This window comes from Notamacropus eugenii, chromosome 1, assembly GCF_028372415.1.
Source record: "Notamacropus eugenii isolate mMacEug1 chromosome 1, mMacEug1.pri_v2, whole genome shotgun sequence".
In the NCBI taxonomy this organism is placed as follows: domain Eukaryota; kingdom Metazoa; phylum Chordata; class Mammalia; order Diprotodontia; family Macropodidae; genus Notamacropus; species Notamacropus eugenii.
In genome coordinates this window covers 541,105,285-541,122,269 of record NC_092872.1, presented here as the reverse complement: position 1 = coordinate 541,122,269, position 16,985 = coordinate 541,105,285, and the positions used below count along the sequence as shown (strand labels likewise).

The window sequence follows — 16,985 nt, the reverse complement described above, 5'->3', positions numbered from 1 at the left end:
AAATAGAGCACTGGACTAGAGTCAGCAAGACCTGACTTCAAATCCTACCTCAGACACTTATTAGTATGACTCTGGGCAAATGACGTAAATTCTCTCAGCCTCAGTTTCATCATCTGTAAAATGAGGGGGTTGGACTCAATGGCATCCAAGGTCTCTTCCAAGTCTAACTCTATCAGTATGAAATATGTTCTTGAACATGTTGAACGTGTCATCTTTGTTTCTTCTCTCTATTGCATTCTATGGTTCCAAGAAAGCCAACACTGCATTCAAATTCTCTGAAATTTTCTTTAACTGTCTTACAAGAATGTTATTTGTTACAGGTAAAAAACCCAAATAAGCAGGACTGCAAGTTATGTTCAGACAAAAGTCTATTTTTGTCATGTACTTTCTGCATACTTTTAAAGTACATGTTTCTACAAGGTTAGATTTCAACTGTTGGGTGCTTGTTGTCATGTGCCACAAGTACTCATAGTTTCTTGTCTTTAATTACACTATTGAGCTGTTTACCTTCCTCTGTTACAGTGAGTGGCGTTTACCTATTTCCCCTCGTGGACTCTAAGTGAGGGGAAAGGGGCTTTTATTTTTGTTCATTTCTGTGAAAATGTTCATGACTTTCTCAGAATTGAGAGGGTCTGAGGCTCACTGCTAATTTGTTTTCAATAATTTAGGGGGGATGAGGTATGTGGAATATACCTTGGATACCAAGAGTTTACCTTCTAACGTCAGTGGATGGAAGAAAGAGAAATTGTGAGAGTAAGATCTGTTAGACGGTAGGGTACAAAGTAATAGAAGGAAGAAGGTGGGTCAAAAGGGAACTGCTTTTGCTGAGGCTAATGGGAAAAATAGCAGGGTGTGAAAGACTGAGACTGCCTAACTACAGAACCTTAGCAATACTAGAATTGAGGTGTTGGCAGTGTTTTCTTATCTGACCTCCACTTTTCTTACAGGGCTTCACAAGTGTTGTGCGTGTGTGTGTGTTTCCTAACATTGCTTGAAAGTCTCTAGTGGCATCTCCCATGCTCGCTGGAAAAGCACAGGGATGGCACCTCTTTTCCATTTCTGGATGACACGGCTAAGAAATTTCACTTTTCTACCTGTTTTGTTAATATCTCTGTCTCTTTCTCCATCTTAATCTTGGCTCTTCATCTTTCTCTCCTCTCTTCCTCCCACTCCCTCTTCTTTTGCTAAGTGTAAGATGGCAGTGAAGAAATCCTAGTGGGACCTGGCAAAGACACTCCTATTTAGAAATTTGACATATGACTTGTGACTAGATCTTGGGTGTCAGATAAAATTACTTTATATTAACGACTGCTAATCTTTTCTAACAGACTTTGGTATTCCAAGGGATGAAATAAGGCTAGATTTCAAAACTAGGGCCTGAAGGATGGTGTCAAGGGAACCATGTTCAATGCACAACCCAGTTCTAGAAGACACTTTTTTCTGGATGTCATTTGAATGTCTGTCTTAAACTACAGCTATAAATTTCAGGCAAGGGGATTAACTGTGAATGTGGCATTCTTATATTGCCCCCAAATTTGGCACACGCTGATGATGTCTTATGTATGATCCAAGCACAAGAGTCCCTCTGCTTTCACAGGGGATATGTTCTGGTGATCTCTGCCAACAAGGAAGTCTGCAAATCTGCTATAGTGTGCATAAATACAGACGAAAGGGGATTTGTTTCAGACATATAAAAGCTGACATCTCTTTTTAAGGCTAGCTCTTTTCTCAATTATCTTTCAAATTTTCTGATTATGTCAGGGGAGAACCTGTTATTAGGTGCTAATCTCTCCTTTTGATAACTGTTAAGCTCCAAATAATGTCTAACCAAAGGAGAATTGCTATTTTTAATTGAATGAGGAAAGACCTCTTCTATCTACCCTGCAGTGGCATAGGCAATAGTTTGGCATTGCCAGAAAACCAACAGCAATGACAGCTTGATGGGGCACAACACAAACATCTAAAAATGAAAAATTCAAAGGTATAAACTATAAGGAATTCATGCATTTATTTCTGGCTCTATTTGGGCGCTTGTTTTTATTTGTAACTATGTGAGGGATTTATAATATTATGGTATTTAATAAACAAGTATCTCACATCAAGCAGATAAGACAAATTGAACTGCATTCCATAATGCTGAAATGACTTTTAAAAGTGATCATTAAACCAATCCCATAATCTTTGAGAAATCAAGAAGAGGGAAATTTCAGAAGACTGGCAGATATTTCCTTAATATGAACAAAAAGGGGAAAATGGTGGATTATAGAAACAGATCAATGAGGGGGATAAAATCTGAGAATGGATTCAGCACTTAGAAAATAAATCAGCAATCACTAGGAACCAATATTGATTTATTAATAGAGCCAAAATAAAATTAATTTCTCTTTGGATAAGGTAAGTAGATCAGAAAAATACCATAGACATAGTTTCCCTTGATTTCAATAAGACCTATGATAAAATCCTTTATGATAGTCTTGTGGATGAGATGGAAAAATGAAATTAGTTTTTTGATGACACTGCTAAGTGGGTGCATAAAGGACAGAACTACTATACCCCAGGCATGACTAATAGATTAATGAACATTAGGAGACAGATTTTTAGTGTCATATCACAGGGCATAACAAATAGCTCATAAATGATACGAACAAAGACAATTAAGGCGCCTTTTTATCAGATTTTTCAGAGGACACATTTAAGGGGAGTAGTTAAAATGCTAGATGACAGAATCAAGATTTACAAAGACCTTAATGTGCTGGAAGGATGAACTAAAGTAAACAAGATTGAACTCAACAGAGATAAATGTGAAGGCCTGCATTTAGGCTAAAAAAAAAAAACCCATCATTTTTTTGATGTGTGACTAGGGAAAACCTGGGTTTGGCAGAAGTTCATGTGAAAAATAACTAGGGTTTTTAATTGACTACAAGTTCATTATAAGACTAAGAGTATGAAGTAGCTGCTAGCAATTTATATAATCTTAGGAAGCCTTAATAATTGGTTTAGTAATCTTGGTAAGGAAGCTTGTGGTTCCCTGTACTTTGCACTGCTCTGACTGCACTTGGCACTGTATTCAGTACTGGGTGCCATGAGAAACACCCAGCAGATTAGTATGCATGCAAAGGACAGTGATCACAATGGGAGAATTGAAACTATATAAAATAAAAGAACAATTAAATATTAAGTGGGTGGCCATGGGAGAAAGGTAAGCTCCATAGGAAACAACTAGAAACAATGAGTGGAAATTAAAGCAAGTCAGATACTGATTCATTATAAGGAAAAATGTTTAAATAGTAAGAGTTTTCAAAAGTGGAATGGGGTGTCTAATGAGGTAGTGAGTGCTATGTCACTGGAAATGTTTACAAGAAGGCTGGGCAAATATATCTCAGAGAAATAATATTGAAGATTCATGCACTGGGTAAGATCTAGAATACTATTGTGTGATGGGTTTTTTTTTTAATTGCTTCAGAAATTCTATGAATGGCCATTAGAAGAATAACCAAATACCTTTTCCTTTAACAAACCAGTGTGTTTATCTACATAGATTAGGAAGACTTCTTCTATTTGGGCGTTGTCAAGGGAATGTCATGAACAACACTGAGGAAGAGATTAAGTCATGTAATATGCTTTGACAAAATCATATTAGGCCTGAGAAAAACATAATTTTCTGCATACTCACTGTTCTTGCACTGACAGATTCGGCAGCCATTGTGATCAAGTTTGAAACCGTAAATACAATCCTTTTCTGTCAGTGTACAGTTAGATAAGACCCCACAGGCAGGAGGATCAACTGTAATGTATGATGGTTCTAAGAGTAAAAAAGAAAAAAAAAATCCTTGAAACACAAGTGCCTGATATAATAACATTTAATCTTGAAATAGCATACTAAGAAATCTGGTAAGGTGGCTGAAGGAAAATCCCAAACTCTCCTATCCAGGGTTTTAAGAAAGTTTGTTTGAGCCCAGCAATGTTGTCTTTTCGAACAGATGAAGAGCCTGGGCCAGTAACTCATATTTGAGTATGTTTATACATTCTTTGTCCCTGCTACAAAAAAGTTAAGATGATAGAAGCTATCACAGAAGGTGGACAAAAAAGATCAAAAGTTCATTCATTAATCTGCTTTTTCTTCTGGTGTTAGGTGGACTTGTTTTTTCCCTTTCAAGGTAAAAAAAAGACGGGAGAGAAGATGATGGTAGCTGTCAAATATTTTGTCATCCTCCATAGCAACTTTCTCAGAACTAAGAAAATAGTCTCTATTGTATTCAGTAGGGTAGTTCTGAAGCTCCATTAATATATCCATCTGTCTTTCTTTGTCTATAAACACATAACCACACAAGTAGTTACATTGATTAAGTGTATATGGTGCTCAGAGTTCAAATGAGTGTGATGGTATAATGTAGAGGTTTTGCAAAGAAAATACCTATTCTCACGCTGGGGGAAGCAGGAGAACCTTCTGATGCTGTGAAAAAGATTCATTCAGAAACAGTGATAAAAATTAATGCTGTGTCTTAAAAGACATACCAGGTGTTAAGTGGCTCCAGATAGGTAGAAAACAGTAACCAAAATATCCAATTTGGGTAAGAGGCAAATTCCTATAATCTCTGGTTCTGAAGAGTGTCCTCAAGGAGACCAGGGGAAAACCATATTAATATATTTTGTTTACTTAATTTTTTTCTCCCCAAAGATGCCATGTATGCACGTTACAAATGACAAGTTATTCCTTATAACATGCCTCTGAGGGAACGAAAAACAGAATATCTGTATATACCTTTTTTTTTTTAAATAGATGGAAAACATGAGGTTCAGAGAACATAAATGACTTATCTAAATTTACACAGTAACTCAGTAGCTGGCTGAGAATAGAACAGACCAGTGGTTTCCTGACACAACCCAACACAGTAACCATTAGTTTATAATGTCTTCTCAAGTTTCATCTGCTGCGCCTATGAATGGGGAATCAAAATAAAATGTTAAGAAGTTCATAGCATTTTACCTATAATTGTCGAAAGATTTTGGAGATTTTGAACTTTTTATTGAGTTTTCTAATGTGATACAGTTATTAAAATCTTTTCAGTTAGTAATTTACCATGGTGTATTACAACACTGAGTTTATTGGTGTTCCACCAGTAAAAATATTTATAGGGTACACAATCTTTGCTTTTACTACATATTTTGAGCAATATCTTGTGTTTTTAGGTCAACTTTCCTGTGCTGTAATTTAACATATTCCCTGTGACAGAAGTATAAGATGGGATAGTTGATGGATACCTGGAAACCTCACAGAGATAGTGGCTAGATTTAAGTGGTGTTTAGCATATTTTAGGTGAAATATAATTTTCATCGTTTTCTTATAGTAGCTTAAAATTCATCCTAAGTAGATAAGATTTCCTACTTAGGATTATGTGGGTTTTTTCATTATCTCTTTATTAACAATCAGAATGACAGAGATGCAATTTCTGACCACAACCTTCAGCTACAAAGCCACCATTCCCTTGGGAAGCCACCTTCTGTTCAGAAACACAAGACTCTGAAAACAGTCTAATGCAAAGATAAGAAGAGTAAACCATAGCCTATCCCAGCAAAGAAAAAATTCCATATTCTACAGTGCTTAAAACAGGAACCAGGGATTTTGGATTTTGGCCCCTGGATAGCACAAGTGGATGGAATTCTAGATTTGGAGTCAAGAAGACCTTAGTCAAATCATTCCTTGGATGCTTCTAGCCTCATGACCCTGAGCAAGTCATTCAATCTCTCTCAGCCTCAGTTTCTGCATATATAAAAATAGAGATAAAAATGGAACCTCACAGAACTGTTGTAAGGATAAAAATGAGACAAGATATCCCAGAAGTCTGAGTGAAGTTTTAAGCTCTAATAACTTAAAATCACATTTGGACTTCCGGGATACCCTGTATACATAAGGCACTTTACAAACCTTCAGACTATACATACATACATACATACATATATATATATATAAAATATGTACATATGTGTGTATATGTAATAGATAATATGCATATAATACAGTATAAAAGGTGGCTATTATTACTTTATTTTCAATTCTGTTAACATGAGCAGTGATAGACAAGTGTACCTGTACCACATATTAAGCTGTACAAAAAAAACCTGGATAACATTTGATGCTTTTTTGGGCCATATGGTTTTATAAGGCACCCACAAAATCTTTTCAGAAATACTCTATGGACAAATGTACACTTAGGGAAATATAAATCTATACAGAAAAAATCAGAATATCCAGTGTGGAATTCATTGCTATTTTTATATACTTATATAATTGTATACAAGTATAACTGGAAGGGACCTTGGAGGTAGTGAATAGTCCCACCTCCATTTTACAAAGAGAAGTAACTAGCTTAAGTTTATACTTAATATATAATACAAAATATATATAATATATAATAAATAGCAGAACTGGGATTTGGACTCATTTCCACTGACAACAAATCTAGAACTCTTTTCAAGGAATATTTTTTTTCCTTTATAGGGAAATTCTACATCTATGTAGGGAAATACAGATCCAACTGCAAGTCAACATATTCTTCTAAATGTTAGGGCAAGTTTCCTACACGTTTGATGTGGTTGTCATTGGAGCAGTTTTTCTTTCACTCATTCATTCACCCATTCATCCATTCATACAACAAACACTTAACTCAGCACTTTTTAAAAGTTCAATGATTCTCTAATAGTCACGATTCAGAGGCAGAGGTTGTTTTCTATTTTTTTGTTGTTTTCTATTATTTCATCTACAGTAGATTCTAGTTTTACTTTAATGCACTTTTTTATGATTTTTGATCTTCCCCTTTCTGTATCTTATTTCCCCCTACAATTTTAGGCTATTTCTATACTAGCTACGTTTCCATAAGAACGAAATCACAACAAATACAAAATGATCCATCAACTATTCAAACAGTTTAATCACATTGGCATAAAATAGAGTTAAGTCTGTGTCTGCCTTCAAGTCCAACTTTTAGCCTTAAAAACTTGGCAATGACGCTTACTATTCAGGAATAAGAGTGGTTGTTTTTTTTTAAGTACTTTTAGAAAAAAGTACACTGAAACTACTAATGCAATAGAATGTTCTAAATAACAAGGATGAGATGACTGTTTGGTACTTTGTGTTTCCAATGATAATTATTCAAGTTTTGGATCTTTACAACCTCAGGAGTGAGCTAGAGCCAGTGGCACATTTAATGGAGTTCTTCAAAGACAGTTTTTGAAAAGGGGAGAAGTCTTTCCAAGAATCAAGAGTCATCACTGGTCCTGTCATTCTGCAAAACCTTGAGCATTTGGGATTTTGTTGGCATAGATGGTCTCCTTTAGCAATGCAGATTGTGAGCTCTTTACAACTTAAGAGAAGATCTCTGAGAAAATGATCACACCAAAACCAACTTGGTGGCAAGGCTCTCTAAATTCAAGTAAGAGATAAATGTCGTTGGACATACAGTCCATGTCCGCCTCATACATGAAGCCCGTTTGCAATCCACTGGCATGAGCCTGTGGGTCCTTAAAACATTTCAATTTTGGTGAATATTGTTAGAATTCACTTTAAATTATTCTGATTGGTTCTGATCCAAGGGAGCTTGAAGAAGTTCTATTTAGGTATGAACTGTGGATAAAAAATGTATTTTGTTTTCTTGAAAGAAAGGAAATCATGCTATTTCACATGTCTCATGGAGAATGTTAGATCATTATTGGGCAAAATCTCACTGGACTATATGGCCCTGCTCTGAGGAATGAAAAGACCTAATTCCTACATAAATAATTGCTTGAAATCCCAGTGAAAATTTCCTTCCTCAGATTTTTATGCTCATATAATACCCGAGAGAACATACATATTGTACTAATCTCATCAGAGAGCACATAACTTTCTGGAATGGGAGATCTTTATCATCTTTTCTCCATAAATAAAGTTGGTTTTTTGGTTTTTTTTCCTGGAGATTATCAGTTCAAAATAGATTCTGCTGAGACTTTTGGAGGCATGAAACATGACTGCATACTGATGTGCGTTGCCTAGAGCAAAGAAAATAGCCACCACTGATTTAGATGAACAGAGAGGTGACAATGGATCGTTTTCCCCAGTTGAGAAATAATTTGGGGTCATAATCTTTACTATCAAGTGTTTTTCCTTTTAGGGCTAAATAGATTTGGGAACTGAATGAAGTATTGCTTAAAGAATCATCCTGAAATTCCATTTTATCTTGTATTGAATCAGCTGAGGAATTAAAGAAATACCTTAAAGTCCTCCAAAGGAAGAAGGCTTGAAACAGCAGGAATTCATTGTCTTTGGCTACAACTATTTCTAAAGGGAACCCTGGAACAGCTTCTTTGTGGAGAAGGATTCTAGAAATATTTTCTGAGCCTAGAAGCAATAAAGAACAAAAATGGGTGTTTGTTACATCTATATCCAGTTTGCGTTCCCCTGCCCTAACATCTATAAGGGGACTGGTCCATGTCTCAAGCTTTGTTATTCTGCCAAATGGTCTTTAAGGACTCTCCTTGTACAATAAAGAAACAGACAAAAAACTCAACGAAAGTAAGTCTTAATACTGACTTAAACTGGGGAAACTCAGTTACCAGGTTCATATTAAACACTATTAAAAACTCACATAGAATAGCATAAATGAGCAAGTACTAGTTTCCTTTTATTTAAAACTTCAGATCATATATGCTAGGCACCTCTAGTTCCCTTCTAATCAGTAGACATATTTCTGAGATGCAGAGTTCATTTAGCTTCTCCAGTTTTTTTCAAGAAGGAAGTCATCAGCTATCAAATTTCTGAACATTAACACTTAGTATTTTTACAGTACTTTTCCTTCAGGAGACTCAGATATTCCCAGGATAGTACTTTTCCAACTTCATAATGGGGAAAGCAAAGCAAAGCAATGGTAATGAATATTATTAAGATCATATAGAACTCATCCAGTCTTCTTGAATCCAAAGCCACAATATTAGACTCAAGTGCAAGAACTGATATTTGATATCAATATTGATATCGATCGATATTTGGTGATTCAGAAGAGAGATCTTAACCGTGGATGATCCAGGCATTCTACTTTTCTTGTTGTGGATTACTTCATTCCTAACTAGCGTAACCACTCAGAGGAGGCAAAAGGAGTAAATCTTATGAAGCTGGAATTGTTCAACTACCAATTCCTGTGTCTCACATTAGTTATATCACCTCACTGAATGGTATGGCTATCTTCTGGACAGGCTAGAACAGTAAGAAAGTCCTTTTGATCACCAATTATTTTAAAATATATATTGTATTGTTTTCTAATATTCTTAAATAGTTTACCTATATGTTAATTTTTTACATGATGCTTTCCTTGATCTCCTACCTTAGAAATAATTCCTCCATCTACAGATCTTTTTGGACTCTCTTGTTTTCAAGTTTACATTATATTTATTGCATGTATATACTGTATGTATAAATGCACATTTATCTAATGCATGCCTCTTCTAAACTGTATACTCCTTAAGAGCTGGGACTATGCTATTTTTTTCTAACTATGTAGCCCCAATATTAGGAAACAGCATAGTACAATGGCACGTACATTGGCTGTGAAGTCAAACGACTTGGGTTTACATCCTGCCTCTGATGTTTACTATGAGAACTTAGGAAAATCAGGGAGACCTGGGCCTCCATTTACTCATATGGAAAAGCTCTAGATCTATGATGGAACAATGTTGAATTGCATTCGAAGGAAATAGAGCTTCTAGAAGTTGTGACAAGAGCTATGACTTAGAGTCTTTCTCCTAATCCAGTAGGTTTGGTTTGATCCATGTGATAGGCTTTTTTTTTTTTTTTGGATATCTTAACGGTGGAGAGTTGCCTGTATTTCTTCCCAAATTACATATTATTGCTATGTGTCCCACATTCCTGGATATGATAAACAACACTAAAGATCACTGAGAGCCTGATGACAGAACATGAGTTGGAAATCCTACATAAAAAATATTCCTGCGGGGACCATGCAGGGCCACATGCAGAAATTTATCAATGTAGTCCTAGGAAGTTACAAGGCACATAGAAATGTTAATTAATTGGGTTGGAGAGGAGGGGAATTCCCAACTGGGGCCTAGGAACCTTCCTCAGAACTCTTCAGATACTTTGATTATACTATCATTACTATTATCTCTGGCTAGCAATTTCAATTGTACAGCTAGCTCCTGACAATGTAAAGTCTAGGGCTTTCTCTGTTATGAACAAATAGCCCATCTCCAATCTAATCTTCTATTTGTGTCCTTACCACCTCTGTGACCACTTCTTATGAATATAAACTATTAGCATTAATTTATTAACCACTTTCTAAGAAACAGTCATCCTATGCTCTTCTTTTAGATGGATGGGGGTGTGTGTGTGTGTGTGTGTGTGTGTGTGTGTGTGTGTGTGTGTGTATTTCTTGCTTTTTCACCCAGGCTGGAAGTCTACAAGCCACATATGGATCAATCCCAGTGCTAATTGGCACAGAAGCCTTGCCATTTCAAAATTCCATTTCTGACCCGGGTTGCTTTGCTCCACCTCAGGTACCCTAGTCTCCCTGACCACCATCCCCCCTCCTTTTCACCCCCAGCCAGGGCTCACCCTATTGATGCCAGACTTAGCACCTGGATATCCAACTAGATTTTGCCTGACTTTTGCATGTAAGAACTCTAGAGTTCTAGTGATACACCAAGTCTCAGCTTCCCCAGTAGCAGGAATTTCAGGTGTGTACCACCATACCTAGTCTGCTTTAGATGGATTTGTAAGAACAAAGACCTTACTTTTCAGAAACCCAGATTCTTACTTTTTAAAACATAAGGTTTTACTTTCAAGCCTTTTTCACAAGATAAGAGAAAGGAAACAAGGAAGTTGGACTGGCTCAGTAACCTTTTCACACTTACTGTTTTGGGTCTGGTGACATTTTGTCTTTTTTATAACACCTTTTCTCTATAGTTTCTTAGGTATGTTTACTGATTTCAAGAAAGCATACTGTGAAGTTAAGTTTCATTTTCAGACACATTTCATGCAATCTCTCCCTGACGATGGACTCTGCTGGACTTGGATAAGCCACATGATCATCTAATGAATGGGAAAATTAAGAGCCTGCCAAGCTGCACTCACAGTGTATATAGCACCTTAAAAGCTAAATATATCAGGCTTCACCTAAGCTAGGCAACTGTCTGTACCCTGTCCAGGATCATAAGACCTGTGATAAAGCTTGCTACTAGAAAACCTAGGGAGACAGCTTATCTGCTTTATTCTATCTCCATACTTGGTTCTATGACCATAATGTCTGTTTAAATATGACCTATTTGATATTGAGTCAGAAAAATGTCAGCATAACTCTAGGCAAGAGGTTGTTATATGATTACGATGACATTTTCCCAAATAAAGCTATGTAAGGGAAATTGCTGTACATGGAAAGAGGATAAGAATCCTATAAAAATCCCCTAATCTGAGAATGGGAATTCCCAGGATAAGAGTTTGTGTGTTTAAATCCCATTGAGCCATGGAAACTGAACCACTGTAGCTGGAATTTTCACATTCTTTCAGCCTGTACATGTTTCATTATCCTTTACTCAGCCCTTGCCTTTTATATTTTTCTCGTCACAACATTCCCCTGCTCAGAATTTCTTTCAGCATTTACATGAATGTTCACAGTTTAAAGTAGGGGTTTCAAGCATGCTTCCGGGAGCTGTTCTTGGTTATAGTCAGATATTCACTTTACATTTACTTATCCATTTCGTAAGCTTTCTCCAGGGAGTTTTTGCCTTTGTCCATATTTTTTCCTACTCAATTATATCTACCATAGGAAACAGAAAACCTGCCACTACCGATTTCTTTTTTCTTTGTCCTTTTGTTCTGGACCTGTGATGTAATCCATATCGGAGAATCTCAAATGTATAGAATCTCCTTCTATACTTGTAGATGGATAAAGTAGCTTAGGACATTACTAGGTTAAGTGACTTGTACATGGAGTATCTCTCTCTCTCTCTCTCTCTCTCAGAGACACAGACACAGACAGACACACAGACCAGACACACACATACCCCTACTATGTGTTAGGGGGTAACCCACTTCTTCCTGACTCCAAGGCTGTCCCTCTACCCATTATTTACTTTGCATTTCTTTGCCACAGATAAAAGACTTATTATCATAATATCATAAGAAGGTAAAAAAAGATCTTTAAAAACCTTTAAATAGTTTTTAGCTGACATTTAGACAGTGCTTTAAGGTTTAAAAAGAGCTTTATAAATATTATCTCATTTTATCCTCCTAACAATCTTGGGATATAAGGTGCTGTTATGATCTCCATTTTATATACGAGGAACCTGAGGCAGACAGAAGTTAAGTGACTTACCCAGCTTGTAAGTACTAGAGGGCACATTTGAACTCAGGTCTTCCTGACTCTAGCTCCAGTTCTCTATCTACTGCATCACCTACCTGCTTCCTTTAAATAGTCTTTAGCATACTCTGTAGTGTGATTTTTTTCACTGTCAGGACTTAAGACATCTACCCAACTTAATAAAAGGGAAAAAAGAGGAATCTGGTTCTTCTATGATGGGTTCTGTTACAAACTCAATTTTATTATTAATTTGTAGTGAACCATAGAATATGTTATGTAGGGATTACAGGTTTATAAAAATGACTACTTTAAGACCACAATTTTATAGAATTCAAAAAAGAGGGATATATTATTATTGTAGTAAGGTGAAAGCAGGAATGAACACAAATGCAGAAGTTTTTATATAGCTATATGGTTTAGCTCATGGGCACTTTGGCATTTATATATAGTAACAACCCACTTATCTGGAAGGTCAGGCTTCTGGTAATCCCAACTCTTTGGAACAGGGCCATGTACCCAAAAGAAGAACTCTGTTCATTTGAAACAGATGTACTTTATTCTAAAGGGGAGGCTCTGAGGATCTTACTCATAGCCTATTTACTCTTATTTAACATACAATTCTTAACAAGCTTTAAAAAAAAGCTCGGCTTTCTCTGTCCTTACAGAGTGAGAAAGTAAAGGTAAGATGTAAAAACTTGAAAGACAAATGTCAAGACAAAAAACAAACTCAATAACAACTAAACTGTGAGATTCTTATTGCTATACAATATCCAAGTGTACGATAATACATAGCAATAACTTTTTCAGGGTCTCACCTATATGTACTGGGTGACCCATCAGATGAACTATGCTGTATAATATTTTTATCAAGGACACAAATAAAGGTGTGGAAGGAAGTTACCAAAATTTCTGATAACACAACTGGAAAGGATAGTTAACAGGGTGGATGACAGTTTAACTAGATGATCTCTAGGGTACTTTTCAGTTCTAAGAATTTGTGAACTTACCAGGCTGGTTCCTTATGAAGAAGGATAATCTTTAGGTGAAAAAAAGCCTGTTTCTCATGAATGATGAAAATTGGCACCTTGAAATTAGATTGCTTAGTCATCAAAATGCTATGGCCTTAAAGCACCCTAAAACCCTAACTAGATTTCCCAAAGGATAAGCCTTCTCGTTAAAAGCGAGGACCCTGAATTGTTTTAAATAGTGGCCTGTTGTGCCGGGTACTGCCCATGCTTTCCCATCAGGGAAACAAATAATGTCTATTTCTGTTCCCAAACTGCCAAACTAAGTGTAGCATGTGCATAGTGCTTCTCACTGAGCTTGGCAAATAGCAGGCACTTAGTAAATACTTTGGTATTGATTGATATGTGAACCAGCTGAGAATCCTTTCAAGGATCCTTATGTCCTGCTTCATGATCTGACTGCAAAATCAAGGTCAGAACTTCTATGTAAATCCTCTGTTGGACTGGCAGATGAAATATGGAATGCAATATTAAAGTTACATGGCCTCAGTAGCTTATGTTGTGAATTCTCCATTGCCACCAGGTAATTCTTGAGAACTCCAGATACAGCCTAGTACAGTATAGAAATGGTCAGGGACAACTTTTCTCATAAAGTAAGACAGAAGATGTGAATTAGGTGACTTTTCTAAAGAAAAGTGATGCATCTGGCTGACCTTTCCTAACATCAAGCTATCATTAATTTTAAAATGTGTAAATAATTTCTTTTTTGAAATGTAGTTATAAATTAGGTAGAAAGACCTGAAATTTTGCTAAGGGGTATCTTGCTAATTTCAGACTCAACACATTCAAAACAGAATTCATCCACAATGGCAAAACTAAGAGGTCTTACAGCCAACCTAAGGTTTGAAATCTTGAGGTCATTTTTGACTCACTCATTTTCTCCACATACAGTCACCAACTTCATTTTTTTTTTTTTTGGTTCAAATTATTATGGGAAACAAGGAAGTTCTGTTTCCACAGTTTGGGGTGATCAGGGTTGTGACCTAGCATGGTCAGGTAGAGATCAGAAACTTGTGCACAGGCTTGATGAGCTGTTTGAGGGAAAGTCTATTAGAGAGGAGAACCCGAAGCCACATGGCAATGGATGGTGTTGCAGGAGATCCAAAATTCGGAATAGTATAAGAAGCTTCCATTATTCTGAACGTATCGTAGTCTTCCCATAGCCTTACTGGAACTACCTGTTCATTCAAAACTACCCCCACTTCTCACTCTGAATTCTATTTTAACAAAATTCCTTGATACCTTTTTGTGTATCAAGCACATTTTTAACATTATCTTTTGAATTCTTCCCTATCTTTTCATTCCCACTGTCCTTACTCTATTAGATTCTTATCAATAAGCCTCACACTTGCATTATTGTAATAGCCCTCGATTTGAGCTCTGTGATTCTAATCTTTCCACTTTCTCAAAACACTCTAAATATTGCTGCCAAACTAATTTTCTTGAAAATCCTTTCTTGAAAAATCTTCAATGGCTCCCTATTTTCTGTTACATCAATTTTTCCACTGATAAAATGAGGATAATAACATTTGTACTATTCAACTCATGAAGTTCTCAGGAAAGTGCTCTGTTTACAGGAGAACAATGTATATAAATGTCAATTATTATTTTTTTTTTAAATTTTCCTGTTTGGTTTCTAAGGCCCTTCATAAACTGATCCTATTATATCAATCAATAAGTATTAAATGTCTCCTATGTGCTAGGCTGTGGGTGGTAACTGAAGTGTGATACATAAAGAATGAATGAAATCATCTCTACTTACATTCGAATAAGGGAAAAGAAATGCGAGTAGTTGTATGTGCATGTATACATATATATATATATATATACACATATACACACGTATACATGTGCACACACATACATACACACATGAATATACACATGTATATTATACATGCATAATGTGATGAATAAATTTAAATACAAATAAATACAAAGTAGCTAAATATAGGGTAATTTGAGAGGGAGAGCACTAACAGGAGGATCAGGAAATGTTTCATGTAAAAAGTGGTTCTTGAGCTAAGCCTTGAGGGAAGTGAGCAGTTTGGTGAGGTGGAGGTAAGAAGGGAGTTCATTCCAGGAATGGGGATTGCCGGTGTCACACATGAAAAAATAAATCAAGTGTGGGAGGGAAGAAATTATTCAATAAGTTTAGAAAGATAAGTTGGCATAAGGTTATTAAGGCCTTTGAAAGCTAACCAAAGAAATTTGTGTTACATTCTAGAGGCAATAGGGAGCTATTGGAGTTTATTGAGTAGGGGAGTGATACAGTCAACTCTGTGCTTAAGGAAAATGACTCACTTTAGCATTAGTATGGAGGATGGACTGAGATGGGGAGAGATTTGAGACCAGGAGACCAATCAGGCCACTGAACCATGTGAGTAGAGTGAAGGGGTGGGATGCAAGAGTTGTTGAGAAAGTAGAAAGAGTAAGATTTGGCAAATGACTGAATATGCGGAGAGAGGGAGACCTAAGTAGTTGAGGATACCACCAAGTTTACAAACCTGGAAGACCAGAATCATGGTGATGCCTTTGACAGAAAGAAGGAAGTAAAGCTATTTACCAATACTTTCTGTTATATATTAATCAATCAATTAATTCACAGCCATTCTTTAAGCACTTATGTATTGGGGATTATGAAGACAAAACAAATGAAACAGCATTCCTCATGATGTTCCCTTTGACTGCAATGTCTTCTCTTCTTCCTCCTGCCTATTTGAATCCTAAGCATTTTTCAAGGTAGTGTCTGAAGTCTTGTCTAACTACTAAAGCCCTCACTGATCTCCCTGTCCTCTGAAGTCCTACAGCACTCATCCTCTATAACATACGATTAGGCTCTTATACACACTGTTACTGTTTATCATTGTTTCATATGCGTTAGTTTAGTGTTCTCATTTGTAATGTAAACTCTGAAGGATGAAACTGTTGTACACTTTAGGATCACAGGTTCCTAGAACTGGAAGATCATTTAATCCAACCTCTCACCTGGTGCTTAATTTTTTCCCCTCATCTGTTTAGTGCAGTGCCAAGTACACAGTAACATCTCAATACTTTTTGAAAATTATTTAAAATTTTCTTTTTAATTATATGAATAATATGAGAACTATAATACATGAGCATTGTAAATAATAAAAGTCTGTTGAAATGAACTGCCCAAATTGATTTTGACAATGACATTTTAAAACTTTGGGTCAAGTAATTAATAGAGGGAGCATGGTGCAATGGATACAAAGCTGCCCTCTGAGTCAGGAAGACCCTAGTTCAAACCCCCCACTGAAAGATACTGTCAGTGAAATTCTAGATAGATTACTTAACCTCTCTGACAACTCTCTGAGATTCAAGTTACAGAAATCTGTCAATCTATACTCAAAAATTCCGATTATCAATTAAGCCTGGAATTTTGGGAGGTTGAGGCAATAACCACTGACTTGCAGGGAATTTCTTGGAACTACTAACATCAAATACTAGAAACTGCTGACAATGGAAGATGCTCACATGCAAAACACTGTAGAGAAGTTTTCTATTATTAAAAATGTAACCCCCAACTGATAAATGGTCAAAGAATATGAAGAGGTAGTTTTCAGATGAAGAAATTAAAGATATCTATAGTCAT

The 16,985-nt window shown here is 36.2% G+C and overlaps 1 protein-coding gene across 5 annotated transcripts in view; it reads right to left on the bottom strand.

The window, feature by feature from the left end:
• CRIM1 (cysteine rich transmembrane BMP regulator 1) overlaps nt 1–16,985 on the bottom strand; it is a 250,286-nt gene that overhangs the window by 55,636 nt on the left and 177,665 nt on the right. For all 5 annotated transcript variants that reach the window (XM_072634147.1, XM_072634148.1, XM_072634151.1 and 2 more), the window contains one exon: nt 3,674–3,802. In XM_072634147.1, coding sequence (XP_072490248.1) covers nt 3,674–3,802 — 129 coding nt within the window. The remainder of the gene's footprint in view (nt 1–3,673; nt 3,803–16,985) is intronic.